At 43.3% G+C, this 17418-nt stretch overlaps 1 protein-coding gene across 1 annotated transcript in view; it reads left to right on the top strand.

Annotated features, from left to right (window-relative positions):
- Positions 1-11113, top strand: part of pacrg (PARK2 co-regulated) — a gene marked incomplete at both ends in the record, with an annotated part of 117349 nt that extends 106236 nt beyond the window's left edge. The window contains 2 exons of the mRNA XM_080750957.1: positions 1279-1450; positions 10935-11113. Coding sequence (XP_080607083.1) covers positions 1279-1450; positions 10935-11113 — 351 coding nt within the window. The remainder of the gene's footprint in view (positions 1-1278; positions 1451-10934) is intronic.
- Positions 11114-17418: the final 6305 nt, after the last annotated feature.

Here is a 17418-nt window from a genome sequence, read left to right as displayed (position 1 = left end):
CACGCACGCACGCACGCACGCACGCACGCACACACACACACACACACACACACACACACACACACACACACACACACACACACACACACACAGTAAGCATCATGTCCATAGAAGTACAGTAAATAGTCAGTGAGATGGACATGCTTTCTCGTACATGTTATGTGCACAAATTATAACACACACTGACTTTTCTGTTGCATTCGCCTACAGGGTTCCCCCTCTCGTAACACAACACAGCATCAAAGCATGGTCTGTAAGGCTAGATGAATGTCTTAATGTGGGAGTGTCTGTGTGCGTGCGTGTGTGTGTGTGCGTGTGTGCGCGTGTAGGGATGGGACGATATGAAAGTTTCATATCACGATTATTGTGACAAAATAAATCGCCATTTACGATATTATCACGATAATCAAGATCCATTATCCTGGGGCGGAACATTTGCCTAAATAGCCGATTTACAAGCTCACAACGTGCCGCGTTGCGACGCGTTGTGAGCTTGTAGATCGGCTATTTTTTGGCAAAGACATTTTATAAAGAGTGAAAAAGAGACTGTATCAAGTATGTATATTATAAGTACCTTTTACCAATAAATAGAGGGTTTAAATGGTACCAGATATGCAGCAAATAAAAGGTGAATTGATCCCAGTGCATGACGGAGGACGATATCACGATAAATTAAAAGTCCACAATACAATTATCGTGAGTGTTTTTTATCACGATAAACGATAATATTGCATATCGTCCCATCCCTATGCGCGTGTGCACGTGTGCACGCGTGTGTATGTGTTTTGGAGTGGAGTGGAGTGGAGTGTCCCGTCCTCTAAATGGAGTACAACAGGTGTTAATGTGTCAGCACACGGGATGCCACATGTCGCAGTATCATGATCAACCTAACAGCTGTCTCACAACATTGTGTGTGTGCGTGTGTGTGCGTGCGTGTGCGCGTGCATGTTTTGTGACATGTACAGTAGACTCATAAATGTCTCTAACGGAAGCTTAAAAAACCCAAGGACAAACAAAGAGAAAGGGCCAAGGAAGGAGAAAAAGTATTAATGGCAATAGCTGGTTCATATCGAGAACATGTCATTTATTTTGTCTTGGCCATCACGGCTAATAATATGTGGTGTGTGTGTGTGTGTGTGTGTGTGTGTGTGTGTGTGTGTGTGTGTGTGTGTGTGTGTGTGTGTGTGTGTGTGTGTGTGTGTGTGTGTGTGTGTGTGTGTGTGTGTGTGTGTGTGTGTGTGTGTGCGACTGTGCGTGCACACACCGGGGTGCTCTCAGGTGGAGATCGAGAAGCTGGACTACCACCATTACCTGCCTCTGTTTTTCGACGGGCTGTGTGAGACCGCCCACCCCTATGAGTTCCTGGCCCGCCAGGGGGTCCACGACATGCTGGAACATGGAGGCACCAAGATCCTGCCCGTCATCCCCCAGCTCATTATACCCGTCAAGAGTAAGTGTGTGTTTTTTTTGTTTGTTTTTTAAATAGCAGATCTACAAGCTCACAGCGTGGCACTCGGTGCCACGCAGTGAGCTTGTATATCTGCTATTTTTTAATAGTTAAAGCATAAAATAGTGGTTAAAGTGGTCAAAATTGTAACAAAGATGCGTTCATGTTCTTAACCCATTTAGACTTGAGGCCGATTCTAAAAACGCCTTCTAGAACCTAACTAAGGTTTCTGAAAACCTTCAAATTCTTATTCAAAAAATGTAAAATAAATAGCAAATACTAATGTGACACAGGTAGCATCCGGCTTCAAAGGTAAAACAATGTATAGGTGGCACACTGCTTTACCTTTTCATTTGTCAGTTCCCATCCATGCTATCGGCGTACTTCAAACGAAGTTGAATTCGTTTCGGCTTGCCGGAACCAAACAAGTTCTAAGCTGACGAAATTGTTTTATTCTTAATGCGGCTCTGCTTTGATTGCTGAACTTTAGACCCCGCCCACTGGGTGCAGTGCTATACGGGTGTCTTCACATTGGTGTCATTTGAGCCGATGTTTGCCTAATTCGAAAATCTTGCGTTGTTTTTGTTCATTTTCTCTGCAATTACGTAATTTTGTTCTCATGATGAACCCCCCCCCCCCCAAACATAATTTCCGCAAATACATTGCCGCCTTAAGCGTGTGCTCACCTGTTTCACACGCTTGCGCTGCAACGGAATATAACATACCCATGGTGACAAGCAGTTGTGTGATGACGAGTCCTAAAATGGCCTTGCAGTCACACGGTTCCTATTATTACATTAACCTAGGGGGTGAAGTGTCCTTGTTTTCTTCATGTTAGCCGGAAGATCCTGGCTCCAAACCTAGTCCTGATAAGCTGCCATGAATGTGAAGTATTGCTACATATAACCGTGTCACAGTGTTATGGCCTGCTGGCCACGCACGCACGCATGCACGCACGCACGCACGCACGCACGCACGCACGCACGCAGTTGGCAGAGGAGGGCGGGTAGAAAGGTCATGTCCCAGGGTGGCTTCAAAAATAGACATCAGAATTTTAGACTGAAGTGAACAGCTTGAAGCTCCCTCTTGAGATAAACTCCACGAAGGAGACGGTGCTTCCTTACACAACACACGCGCATGGGTTCAGAGGATATGTCTAGGTTTGAAATTATCGACATAATTGTACACACACGCACACACACACACACACACACACACACACACACACACACACACACACACACACACACACACACACACACACCTACTGTACACACGTACTGTACACACATGCGCACAGACTTGTCTTTTGTTGGCGCCGCTGCCAACTGGAGTGTCAGTTTCAAAGTAGGAGCCGTTAAGTGGCGCCCAGTGAGGCTGGGATTGTGTTCACGTCATGGGCAGTTGGCCGTGCGTGTGGGTGAGGGCGTGTGTGTGAGTGTGTGAGTGTCAGACGTCTGTGCGGGCAGAGGGGCGGAACGGCCAACACCAGGCTGGGTGTGTTGGAGACACAGAGCCATGCTGACAGACTGACCCTGGCAGCGTGTGCTCCCTGGACGGGACAGCAGCAGCAGTAAACTCTGTTACAACACTGCATGCTGTTCTGAACACACACATGGTCCAGGTCTTGGCCACGGCACCAAGATCACTATTCATTCTTTGGCTCGCAGCCTTGTCGCTCGCAGAGAATTGCTGTTGTTCTGATGGGACCGCCTTACGCAACGCGTTATTTCCCACACGGCCGTATGACAATGAATTAGCCTCATCCCATCTTCGGCGCCTGTGTGTTTGTGTGTGTTTGTCCATATTTTGCATGTATTTTATTCATATCGTCGTTGTCGGGTGGAAACCTTGTGTGTCCAAAACCGTTTGTTTCGTATTTATCATTTTAAAAATGAGTTAAACAGCCGATCTACAAGCACACAACGCCTCGCACCTTGTAGATCTGCTGTTTTCACTACTTTTGTGCAACGGCCTTGTATGGTGAAGCAGGGCTTTACTTTGCGAGAAAATGTACAAATTTGAAACTTGGAGATACAAGGTTTCTGCCCGACAGTGACGATATTCACATGTTTTGCATACACTTTTAATGTCAAATTGATCACGTCCAATTTAGTGTGTGCATGTTCGTGTGCGTGTATGGTCAGTCTCCTCACGCTCATGCGATGAGCTTATTTGTGGTGCTCTGCAACACAGTAGCTATTACACCACATACGTATGCCAGCCTCATCATTTTGGTCTGACATTTTGCAATATTTCAAAATGCCTGATGTCCTCCATGCCCTTCGTCAAATGCCCAACAACAGACACACACACACTCAATTTGACATTATGCACAGTGACGGGCTCGCTCTCTCTCTCTCACACAGATACTAGTTTCTAATTCCTCAGCCCTCAGCAGTTTTGTCCGTTCTTGCCTTTGGGAGGCCAGTCAAAAGGTGAAAACACACACCTAGCACTGATAATGGAATTTTAAATGGCCCGGTCCTTATTAGCCTCTTGGTTTATTAAAAATCAGGCCCGTTTGCCATCCACAAGGCAGAGCCGCCAGTCCGTGTCTCTGTTGCAGATTAATTACTTTTCCACGGGGCTGGAGAGAAGAGGAGGGATGGAGGGGAAGAGGAGGAAAGTAAAAAGACGTCTGCAATCTAAAATAGGAAGATATAGTATATTTATATATATATATATCTTTTTTTCCCTCCTCTGACGTTAATACATCTTCAATGTGGCTGGGAGGCTCTTATCTGGCTGAGCGACTGAGTCACGTCAGGCCCCGGTGCATTTAGATGATGACTCCCAGTCACCCGATGAGAATACACAATGAAGACGACTCTGCCTCACTTCAGTTCACAGGCACTCCCAGGGCCGCTGTGAGACCAAACCAACTCACGTTGCATGTCCTTTTTTTGCTGTGCCAACATAATAGGCACCAACACTTGGTGTATTATGAGTGTAGCGTTACTCATAATATTATGAGTAATGAACCAAAATGATGTTTGATTCATTGATTGAATACTTTATTAGCCAAAAAACATCATGTGGTACAGTCGGATAGGTGATTCTTTTCAGGTACATTATGATTTACATTAGAAACCAGTGATTGATTGATCTGATTGAAATGACCCAGTTTCAACATTGCAAAACATTTCATTTTGATAAAAAAAAAAAAAAAGTGAATCACATTATTTAAATCATCGTCACATCACCAATTACCGTTGTTGACCTTGTCATCATTGACTGGATTTGGAGTTGCATTTCTTTGAAATGAAGCTTAAAAACGAAGCAATCAACACAAATTATTTGGGATTGGAACTCGGGTAACACTTTAAAATAACTCCCATATAAATAGTTTATTGCTCATTCACAATAAGCTATTTACAATAAACAATAAACTATTTACTGTACTAATGAGTATTTGTTAATAGTTGACAACCGCATGTACAAGTAAATCCTCTGCAGCCAATTTATCGAATCAAACTATTCTAACATCAAAAGGCAACAACATCTTCTCAGACAGCCAGGACACCTGTCTAAACACAATTGAATATATGCTTTTTTTTTTATGTTCTTGTTACTACAATGTTGAGGAGCTGAAACCAAAAATGTGACTCTTGTGTGGTCTGCATATGAGATGTAACAAATTAACTCTTGAATCTTGTAGATGTGGCTAACAAATCATTATTTAAAGTTAGTAAGGCAATAGCATACAGCGTATAGACCCTAATAGGACATTATTCTAAAGCAGGGGTCTTCAACATTTTCAGGCCAAGGACCCCTTAGTTGAGAGAGAGATGAAGCAGGGACCCCCACAACTTTTTTTCATAGATTCCATATAGTTTAATCGTTTGACAGCACAATCGTCAGTGTATTTTGGTTTCATGTTATTTTGTGTTTTCAGATATGTAACCACTTGAAACGTCAATACTTAATAAACTTGACCTTTCACTCTGTACTTAGTCTGCTCTTTTCCCCCTCTACACTAAACCCCTTTGCCTAAAATAGCCGATCTACAAGCTCACTACGAGGCCTTGTGAGCTTGTAGATCTGCTATTTTTGGCTATAGTTCTCAGGAAAAAAGTTTCTATCACACAAAGATTTGGAGGACCCCCTGTAGTAACTCTGGGGACCCCCTAGGGTTTCCGGGACCCCCTGTTGAAGACCCCTGTTCTAAAGCTTCAACTCTTCCTGATCAAATTAGGATCAGTCGAACAGGACTGATGTTGTGACTTTGTGGGACAAAGACATAAAGATGGTCTGGATTTGCTTGCTTCCTTAAATAGGACGGAGGATTCTGAGCCATGCTCCCACTGAGCCTCGGTAGATTGGCATAACGTTTGTTCAGCCTCAAACCAAAATGAGAGTTTCATTACGAGACGATCCTCAGTTACGCTCCTCGGCGGCGGGAAGAACAGCTCCTTCTGATCTGGAAAGAGTATTTATACGTGGAATGAGAGCAATTCACAGCTAAACTCTCCGATGTGACGCCCCTACCTGTGACATTTCACAGTAGAGCAGAATACAAGGTCACCGTTGTTTTACTTTCACGCTGAATATGGAGCAGGCCTCGGCGTGAATAGATGATTACTTTATTCATCCCGATGCGGGGGTTTTGTACTGACGTTAATACATCCAACTCTCAGCCGCCTCCCCGCCCCCTTCCATCTCTTCTCCTTTTGAGTTGAGGCGAGAGTGCCGATGAATAATTGAACAGTCCCGCGGTCCAAATGTCACAGCAGGGGAAAATTGTTTGCGCTGGTCTGTAATTAGAATTTCATTGTTTGTTATGTAGGTTTGAAATTCCTGTCATTCCACATTCCACCTTATCGGGATGATGGCAGATATATCTGTGCTTTCCGCTCTGGGCAGACACCCGGGGCAGAGATGGGGAGATGGTGTCACACACAATGTGGGTGCTCATCCAGAACGGCTAAAGCGGCTATAACATTTGCACACGACATGCACACGTGCATGCGTGTGTGTGCGCACGCATACACACACACTCACACAGACACACAGACAGACACACACACACACACACACACACACTCGAGACAGACATACGAGACGGACATACACGAGACGGACATACGGGACAGACATACGGACGGACGGACGGACGGACGGACGGACGGATATACTGTACAGACAAAGCAAGATGTAGGAGCGGTTAGCACAGCTCAAAAAGCAACAAAGTGTCTTAGTAAGGTGTAAACCACCACAAAAGACATTCTGTCATTCGGCGCTTTGCTGATGGTGGTACGGAAAACCATCTAATTCGCAGAGAATTGAGATCTGGTGACTGCAAAGGACATAGCATATGATTCATATAATTATCCTACTCATCAAACCATTCAGTGACCCTGCATTCAGACCCGTACTGTTCTCGTGCATGGCAGAGAATATGGTGATCAGATGGATGACTCATCTGACCATACAACCTTTTCCACGTCTCTTCTGACAAGTGCTTATGGCTTTTACACTACTGAACCCTCATACTGTACATTATACAACAGGTAGCTCCGACCAAGCCATCTGATTGGTTGAAATAGGCTCTCTACCCGTGCTTAAACAAGCATGACAGCACGCTTAGGCTAGCCGCTCTAAAATTTAACTAGGACTATCAAAATATGAAAATCAGCTGGCAGAGTCTTGGGCAGAGCAGAGCAGGCTAAGTGGCTATAGGACAAGCTACAGTACATGTTGCAGGTTACTTGAGAAGTTTTCAGACGTAGTAGCTAACTTTTCTTTAGTTAAGCTTTTTTTTGTGTTCAGTTTGGAAAGGTTGTCTATAGCACGGATTGGCTGAGTAATCAGGGACTGTCTATGTCTGTGTATTCTATTGTATTTACAGAGATAACGCTCTTGTTATTTTGAGATCGAAATGCCCCACAATATGAATACATTTTTACGTGGTAACTCGAGGGTGGCTTTACCGTGATTATAGGCACTTCAGTGAACTCTGCTCCGCCTCGTTCCTGAACGCATCACTGTCGTGCCAATAATCACGGTAATACGCACGCACGCACGCACACACACGCACACACGCACGCACGCACGCATGCACGCATGCACGCACGCACACATACTGTATACCGGTATATATGTATATTATACACACACACATACTGTATGTATATATATGTATTCATGTAAACCTGTCAGCCTCTAACAGCATGGGTGACTTTCTACATAGGGTACCCGTACGTGCTGCCATGTTCCATGCAGCTTGTGCCTGAGACTGAAGGTGACATTTTACCTTACTGCGTTTGATGTTATGTGTGTACGTACGCACGCACACACCACCTCCCCCAGAGCAGAGTGTTTTTCCTCTGTCTCTCGTCGTCACCCTGTTTGCCCAGCCTCCGTGGTATGAATGTGTGTGTGCGTGCGTGTGCGTGTGTGTGTGTGTGTGTGTGTGTGTGTGTGTGTGCGTGTGTGTGTGTGTGTGTGTGTGTGTGTGTGTGTGTGCGTGCGTGCGTGCGTGCGTGTGTGTGTGTGCGCGTGCGTGTGTGTGTGTGTGTGTGTGTGTGTGTGTGCCCTCATGAATGTGACATGCTTGCATTTTCATTTGAGCTGCTTTAACACAGGCCCTGGGTGATGCACACTCCACACTTCTCCCTGAGTGCTGTCATACACAAATACTTTGGAGTTGTTGCTCCATTGCTCTCTCTCTCTCTCTATCTCTCTCTCTCTCTCTCTCTCTCTCTCTTTCTCTCTCTCTCTCTCTCTGTCTTACTATATCTCTTACATCTCTCTCTCTCTCACCTCTTCCTTTCTCTCTTACATCTCTCTCCCTCTCTCTCCTTGTTGCCTGCTATCATAATTCATTTGCTTCCTCAGTGTCAGCCACAGGCTCTCTGTGTCTCCTCTCAGTCGTAGCTGTTCTTTTCTTTGTTTTGACGCTTTCTTTTGTCTTCTTCTTCTCGGCTGCAGTGTATGAGCTTGTAATGCAACTCCGCTGTCGTTACTTTGTGGATTATATATTGTTCAACTATGTAAGCTTCCATGGAGAGATGAAGGCCTTTTATAAAAGCCTGTGGTCAATATAGGCGTCCGCACGAAAATAATTGTCATATATTAGCTAACCTCCTGGACTCGCCGACAACGTGTTTGTTTCACGTTGCAGCTCTGTACGAGGCGAGCAGTCTCAAAATGAGTATTTGAGTCAGTCAGTCTCTCAGTGTGTGCTCGACTCCCCGGGAATAATCTCACAAACCCCTGACTAATTAGCACCAGATTTATTGTGCACACTGTAAGGCCAAGGAAATAACTTCCCACATTTGTTTTCATAGACGTTCTACATTTTGTGAAATATTTAACTCTAATTTTACAATGGAAGTCAATGGCGGTCGGATTGGGCTGAAACCTTGGCCAAATATGGAGTTACTAGAGGTTCGGGCCGCTATGCAGGCCTCACATCTACAGCACATTGCACTGCCACAGAGTACCCGTCTGTCTGTGTCCCTTTTGTGCCCATATATGGAGATATATGTATCTCTTTGTTTACCCGTGTCCCTTTTACGCCCATACTGTATTTTGGAGATCTCTGCATCTGTCAGTCCTTGTCCCTTTTATGCCCATATATGGAGATCCCTGATACATTTTGGGTTTGTTTATGGCTATATACATATGGGCCTATCGGGTTTGTTTATGGTTATGTCTGAGTCATAGTGACATGGCCCCCCATTTTAGTATAGAATATATCTCACTACATGTATCTCTGCATCCGTCTCTCTCTCCCTCTTCCCCTCTTTCTCCAACATCCTACTCCTTTGTTCTCTCTATCAGTGGGAGAAGGGACTTAAGTGCAGCTGTGGGCCAAATTGCTCGGTGATTGGCTCTCACTTATACTGCTGCTTCCCCAGTGCCTTTTGTCGCTATTGGGCAGAAACCTTGTATGTCCAAAACCGTTACTTACAGGAAATGGAAGAGTAACCTGTGTTCCAATGGATGGATGTTGTTATTATTTAGTCACAAGTCACACGTTAATACTTTTCATTGTGTAACTATTTATAAAACCCTCTGAAATACCTTGCATCCATATTTTGGGCATCATTAAAGGCAAACGCGTAGACAAATGCTCAGAAATGTTCAACATTTAAAAAATGAATGAAAAAACGAATACAAACTGACAACATATCGTGTTTACTGTCTATTTTGCTAATTTGAGTGATACATGTCATTATGATAAAGCATAAAATACAGGGGGGGAAAAAAGATTAAATATTGAGATACATGTTTTTTTCCCCGACAACGTTGTGTTGAAATCGCTGATTGCAGCCAAGTATAAATCAAAGACCAGCTCCAGCTATGGTAGGCTATGAAAGAAAATGCTTTCACCAGAGGAAAGAATAAATGGATTATGACTCATGTGTATCTGTGCTTATGTACACAGAATGTCTTTACTGCATGTGCACTGTTGCATTCATCTACACAGTTACACTATGCCTCAGCTTTGATGAACTGCATCTGAACATTATGTATCAATATCACTAAATACCCCACTGGAAAGTAATTCTTTCTTTAAAAAACATGGTTGTTCCATATCCCTTTGTTTCATTTTATAAGTGAAATACATCCGTGGCGTGTATAACACGCCTAAGACCACTATCGATTAAAGAAACAGAGGGAATAACAGAAAGGGCACGATCCGTGCTGGAGGACTGAGAGCAAGAGTGTCTTATTTACTGTTCTGTTTTTTGTTTTGTCGTTTGCTATGTTGTTTGTCACTGTTTGTTTGTTTCTGTTTTTCTTTCATGTTATATTTGTACTTATATTATTATTTAATATTACTACTTATATTACTCATTGTACCATATCGCTGCCTTTTTTATATTCTGTTGTTTATAACTGTGAAATTATTCCTTGGTATGCCCAAAACTCAAATAAAAATAGTATATATAAAAAAAAAAAAAAAACATGGTTGTGTGTGTATGCCAATAGGCTACAACCAAACACCTATACCAATGTTTCCCAGATGTTAATTTGCAGTGGTTAGGGCTGGGCAGGTAACCTGTGCTTCCGTGAGAAAAATGTCCAAACCGGGGAAATCCCCCCTGTCAGGTGATAAGAAGCAACTTGGACTACTCATGCATAGAAGGAAGCATGAGGTCAGTCTGTTGTCTCCCCAGCCGCGGCAGAGGGAGAGCAGAGCCCAGGATTACAGTTTAGGCAATTGGCACTGGGTGAAAAAATGGGTTACAAATAAAATAAACAGGATACAGGTGTTCTCCGTATATATATATTTTTATATTAACAAAATAAATAGATTTTCTTTGACTGACTAAATCGATTAGTCTAATTAGGTAATTAACAAGCTCACCCTTATATCAACAGGTCGCTAGCTTGTAGCTAATTTCACTAAATACATATTTTTTAAATTATCATTCATAATTCTTTATCGAGGCAAATTATTTGAAGCCATATCACAAACCCTACTTGTGGTTCCCACGCTCATCCTCATGATGTGTGACCGTCTGACCTCCAGATGCCTTGAACACGAGGAACCGGCAGGTGATCTGCACCACGCTGAAGATCCTGCAGCACCTGGTCGTGTCTGGAGACATGGTGGGACAAGCCCTGGTGCCTTACTACAGACAGATGCTCCCCATCCTCAACATCTTCAAGAACATGAACAGTGAGTACAGAAGCTCCGATGTCAACTAAATGTTTTCATCACGTAACGGCTATTCTTTCGCCCTCTCGTTTCTTCTACTTTATACATCCTCTTTGACAGAGACGCTACATTCTTTCCTTCCTTTTTGCTGTCAATTAGTCAAGGTCGCATTGTGTCGCTGCGCGCTGTTCAGTGTCGCATAGTGCTGCTGTGTGTTGTTCCAGGGCTGCATTGTGTTGCTGTATGCCAGGGGCGTCGCACCAAATTCTGGGCCCTGGGTGCAAGGATTCACTGCGGGCCTCCCATGAATGTTAACTATTGAAAAATAGCAGATATACAAGCTCACAGCGCGGCACCGAGTGCCGCGCTGCAAGCTTGTAGATCTGCTATTTTTGAAAAATCGTGAAAATTTCTATGTCAGTGGTGCTCAAACTTTTTCATGTCAAGAACCCCCAAGATGATATGTATTTGGCCACGGACCCCCATCTCAAAATATTTAGTTCCAGGGATCCCCAGAAGCAAAGTTTGAGTTACAAATGTTCGCTTAAAAAATACATATATTCAAAGATATGCACACATTTTCACGACTTTTCAAAAAATAGCAGATCTACGAGCTCACAGCTTGGCACTCGGTGCCGCGCTGTGAGCTTGTATATCTGCTATTTTTCAATAGCTTAAGTTACTAGGGCCCCTCCACTTTGGGCCCTAGTAACTCAGTCCCACTCCCCCCCCCCTCTGTGACGCCCCTGTATGCGGTTGAGAAGGGGACCGTGTCCTTGCTTTCCACCTGGGTGACACTAGGTGCCGAGGAGATGGCCGGCAGATAGGCAGGGTTCTTTGTGTTGCCCTGTCAAAGCGCTTAGCGCGGCGTGACGCAGCTCGAAACCCATGCGACGCGCCCGGCCATTGAGGACTTAAAAGGCTTCAGCCGAGCCCCCGGAACACCATTCACCAGCGCAGTCAGTGGGATGTGAGGACATTGTGAATCAATCACTTAAACACAGGCTTTAACAGAGGGCTAACACAAGGCTTTAGTCTCTTAATCAATATCCAATTTGAATCTCTTGTCCCTTTAATTCGCTTACATTATCTGTTGCTATTTTTTTTTTGTGTGTGGCCTAAAATAAGGGGAGAGAGAGAGCGGAAAAAAGATAGCAGGGGTAAGACAAAGGGAGCGGAAACAAAAGCCTGCCTTATTAGCGCAGGACCTTATGCAAATCTCCTCCGTAAATTAGCTGTCAAATCAATCCCTTAAACCATTTTGAAGCACAGGGCTTCTGTGGCACGGCACGGGCTCAGCGGTTGGCCAGAGAACCCCACCAGGAATAGTTTATGTCTGCCTGGTAGTTACCGCGTGTGTCTGTCTGTCTGTCTGCCTGTCTGCCTGTCCGCCCTCTTGTCTCCCTGCCTCGGGCGAACATCGATTAACCCAACGCCAACCTCTAACCTGGCAGCCCCCCCCCCCCCCCCCCCTGCTCGCCGCTGCCCTCTCCTAGAGAGAGAGGCATCTGCACTGGGAAAAGATCCATACAGTTGGCAGGGCTTGGCCTGTGACCTGCTTACCAAGCACAGTGCTTCCCTTCCACCGGAGTTATTCAAAGAACCACTTGCTCGAATTTCTGCCTTAGTACGAAGTACGATGGGGCGCTGTGGGGATCATGTGGCACATGCAGGTTCAGAAGCAGACTGGTTGAGCCAACAGGGGTTCTGATGGGGCCTGTTTTATTCCAGGATACAAAACATAACAAAAAAAGAAAACACTTCAACATACATGAAATACAATGTTTGTTTAGTCAGGAACACTCACGTCAAAGTAGATTTAAGCATTTATTGCATAAATGGAATACAGATAATCTTGGCGTTAAAGGGCTCCGCGTTTGAAGATGTTCCCTGAATTTTGTGCATGCTTTTTGAGCATGCTAAGCAAAATCAGGGAACGCTAAGCAATACCCCCCATAAGGATACAATAGCAGAACAATAGCAATACATTGACATGTAACTTAGTTTGTCAAAATCACAAGTATTTGAGCTTAGCCAGACTGATCGTGCAAAGGTGGAGGCTGGGGTGGAGGAGGAGGCAGCTTAGCAGCGAATGTTCATTCATTCAACCTTTATTTAATTTCTCGAAAAGATCAATTGAGGGAGATCCTCATTTACAATGATGCCGAGATTACAAACAGAATTGATACAGATAGAGAAACAGTGTTAACAACTATTAGTTAAAACAGTTACAGAATTAATACGAAAAGAAAAAAAACAGTGTTGATAACACTCAGTTAAAACAGTTACATACTTGTAAAGCACGGTTATTAAGTAAACTCTTGAAATGACCTACAGATGCTAGGGTACTCATCCTAAAATCTTGTTGCAAGAGATTCCAAGAATCAGGTGCACTAACGCTAAAGGCAGTTTTTCCCAGTTCCGAATTAACAAAGGGGACCTTAAGGACCAGCCAATCACTGGAGCGAGTTTGAATGTAACTAGGTTTCTCACATAGCATGGAAGAGATGTAAGGTGGCAGCTTTCCAACCAGGCCTTTATAAATGAAGAGATGCCAATGATAGTTGCGCCTCTCTGACAAAGAACCCCAGCCCACCATCCCATATAGGTCGCAATGATGAGTGGTGAAATTTGCTCCAGTAATAAACCTCAAAGCTGAATGGTAAACTGAATCCAGAGGCTTGAGTATGGAGGCACCTGCATGACGATAGATTATGTCTCCATAATCCAACACGGATAGAAATGTAGCTTCGATGATCCTCTTTCTGCAAAACATGGGGAAACTAGTTTTATTCCTATAGAGGCAGCCGATCTTTTGGCGGAGTTTTATAACGAGATTATCTATATGGTGTTTAAAATTGAGTTTGTCGTCCAGCCATATGCCAAGGTACTTGTATTCTGAGACTTTTTCTATACTTGAACCATTGGTGGTGGTGATACGGAGGTTGGAGAGGTCTATGTTTGGGGTGTTTGAGAAGATCATGAGTTTAGTTTTCTTGTCATTAAGTGTTAATTTAAGGCTATTAAAGGAGTGCTGTATTGTGTTAAAGGATCGTTGGAGTTTCTCTATGGCCAGTGTGGCGGAGTCAGCGGTACAATAAAGGATTGTGTCATCGGCATAAAGATGGATTTGACAGTCACATAATGAGGAAACTATTTCATTAATATAAATGGTGAACAGGACAGGGCCAAGAATGGATCCTTGTGGTACACCAGCTTTAACCGGAAGGAAACCAGACTGCCCATCTCCCATCTTCACACATTGGCGCCTGCCATGCAGATAGTTTCTGAACCAGCTGCAGGCATCTTCATCAAAACCTGAGATGAGTAGTCTTTCAAGAAGTAAAGAGTGATCTACGGTGTCAAATGCTTTGGCAAGGTCAATAAAAATGGCTGCTGCATGTTTAATTTTGCCTACTGCTGTGATTAGATGGTCAAGGACTAAAGTGACAGCTGAGGTGGTGCTATGATTAGCTCTAAAACCAGATTGATGAGAACTTAAAATAGACTGCTGTGTAAGGAATGATTTTAACTGATTATTAACTAAGGATTCCAGAATCTTTGAGAGACAGGGCAGTTTTGAGATTGGCCGATAATTGTTGGGATCACTACTATCACCACCTTTATGTAGTGGGACTACCTGCGCCGATTTCCAGACACTGGGTACAAATCCTGATAAAATAGATGCATTAAAAATAGAAGCAATGTGCTCCACAATAAAAGGCGCAGAAATTCTTAAAAATAAGGGGTCTAAATTATCCTCACCAACAGAGGATCTGATGTCTATGGCCTGCAGAGCCTCCATAACAGCACTAGTTGGGATAGGCTGGATAGAGAACTGGGACCCAGGACTAACATATATACGCTCATTATTTGTGGGAACGGTTCCTGCGTGTCTGTCCTCGAAAAGGTGAGCAGAGGCAGCAAAGTGCTGATTAAAAGCTGTACAGACTTCATTTGGACCTGAAACTAGAGAGCCTTCAAATTTCACACTTGGGGGGAGAGAGGTGGCAGGTTTCTTATTTCCAACAGCCTTCCAGAATTTTGTTGGATCTGAGTAGGAATTTGTAATTAAGTCCAAAAAATAGGTTGATTTGGCCACTCTTACTGCAGTTGTGCATTTATTTCTTAGGCATCTAAATGCTGTCCACTGTGTCGGGTCACCAGTGCGTCTGGCTGATACCCAGGCTTTATTCCTATCCTTAAAGAGAGCTGACAGATCTGGAGAGAACCAAGGGCTAAATCTATTTTTTATTCTGACCTTTTTTAAAGGTGCATGTTTGTTGACAGTTGGTATAAAAGTTTTCTGAAAATGTTCTAGGGCTAATTCTGCATCTGGAATGGATGCGGTGTAGTGAATGTCACTATAAAACAAATCATTAAAAAATGCCTGCTCATTAAAAGATTTAAAATTTCTCTTGGTGATTATTCGTGGTTGATTTCTTTTTTGTTTAGTGCTTCTGACACAAGCTATTGGGCAATGATCGCTGCAGCCTTGCTCAAAAACACCAGCAGCAGTAATTTTATTCTCTTGGTTACAGAGAATTAAATCGATCAAGGTTGATCTAGTGCTATCTTTCTTATTTGGCCTTGTGATATCCTTAATTAATTGAGTTAAATTAAGGTTATTGCAGATGTCTTTTAATTTATTAGAAGCTGGCGTCTGCCAGTTTAAGTTAAAGTCCCCTAAAATAAGAGTTTCTGATTTAGAAAGTTTAGCCATTAAATTAGCTAATTTATCTAGGGCAGAAGGGTCAGCAGATGGAGGTCTGTACACTGCTAATATAGTAATTGAATCATTGGATCCTATATTTACTTTTAGAGCAAGAGTTTCAATGCGAGATGGAATAACCGTAGTTTGTAGTACAGTGGCTGGGAATTGGGATTTTACATAAATTGCTATTCCACCTGCCCTACTAGATCTGTCCTTCCTAAACAAATTAAAACCACTCAGTGATACCTCTGAGTCACTGTTCAGAAGCTTCGGAAACCAAGCATAGGTAAAGAAAGCAAGCCGTATTTAAAGGAGCCTTCCCTACTGAGTGCTTTGATTGGAGTATGATAGATAGATAGATACCTTTATTATCCCAAGGGGGAAAATGTGTTGCCCAGAGGCAGCACAGCAGTATAAGGTTATTTACAAAGTTACAGAGAAGTATGAAAAAAGATAAAAAGAAAATCAAGAACAGAGTACAGTAAGTACAGTAAGAGCAAGGTACAACAGGAAAGGGAACGAATAATATATATACATAAAGTGTCTTAAAGCACGACTATCAAAATAATACAGTGCCCAAATCAAAGTGACCATAACAGTCAATGCTAGTTAGTGCAACAAGTATCTCTACATCATGTCAAACACAAGCAGAAATACTAAAAAAAACTACTAACACAACCTAATAGTGCAGTGTCCAAAGGTCAGAGCAATAAAAACAACTAGCAAAAAAGAATAAAAAAAAATCACACCCGTGTGAAGTGGAGCTGTGTGTGTGTGTGTGTGTGTGTGTGTGTGTGTGTGTGTGTGTGTGTGTGTGTGTGTGTGTGTGTGTGTGTGTGTGTGTGTGTGTGTGTGTGTGTGTGTGTGTGTGTGTGGATCATGTGTACCGATTTTTGTGACATTTGAAGAAAATATGTAGGAAAAGGAGCAAAAAGTGTGTTTTGGAGAAAATTCAAGATGGCGGAAAATCTATCATGGCGCAAATGGGCGTGGCCTATATGGGGAGATGCGTCATGACCCAAGGAATCCAGGGAAAAAATATTTTTAATTTTCCGACCTACGGTTCAAGAGTTACAGGCCAAAACGTAAAGTGGGGTGTTATGGCGCCACCATGCGGCCAAATGACACAATTATTTTTTTATTTAATCCTTGAAATCATTATGAACCTCCTCTCCAAGTCTTGAAACTCTAGCCCCTATGGTTTGCGAGAGACAAATAATTGAATGTGAGTTTTTGCGATTCCCATTATAAGTCAATGGGGAAAATTAATTCACTAATAAATTAATATCAATTAAACTATTGAACCTTTCTCTTAGCAAGTTACTAGCCCACGATTCCAGAGTAAGCCGGTCGATTTGACATATGGCGCGAGTGTGTGGTGGCAAAACTGTGGGACTAGTAGCGTGCCGAAGTTTAGGAAGTTCAGGCTACATACAGACACACACACACACACACACACACACAGACCCACACGGCCACGTATAGGGAGCCTGTGCTTCACACAGCTCCAATAAACAAGAAAGTGTGATGCGGCAAGACGCACCAAAAAAAAAACACCCTCCCTGGAAGGTCCTTAGAGGTAAAAGTCAGTGCAGATATAGTTCCAGTAAAGAAAAAAAGGCTAGCGTCGTCCTACGTTAG

The sequence above is a fragment of the Nannobrachium achirus genome (genome assembly GCF_963921795.1).
Source record: "Nannobrachium achirus genome assembly, chromosome: 20".
Taxonomy (NCBI): domain Eukaryota; kingdom Metazoa; phylum Chordata; class Actinopteri; order Myctophiformes; family Myctophidae; genus Nannobrachium; species Nannobrachium achirus.
The sequence above is the reverse complement of the archived record's forward strand: the minus strand, read 5'-3'. Positions and strand labels throughout refer to the sequence as shown.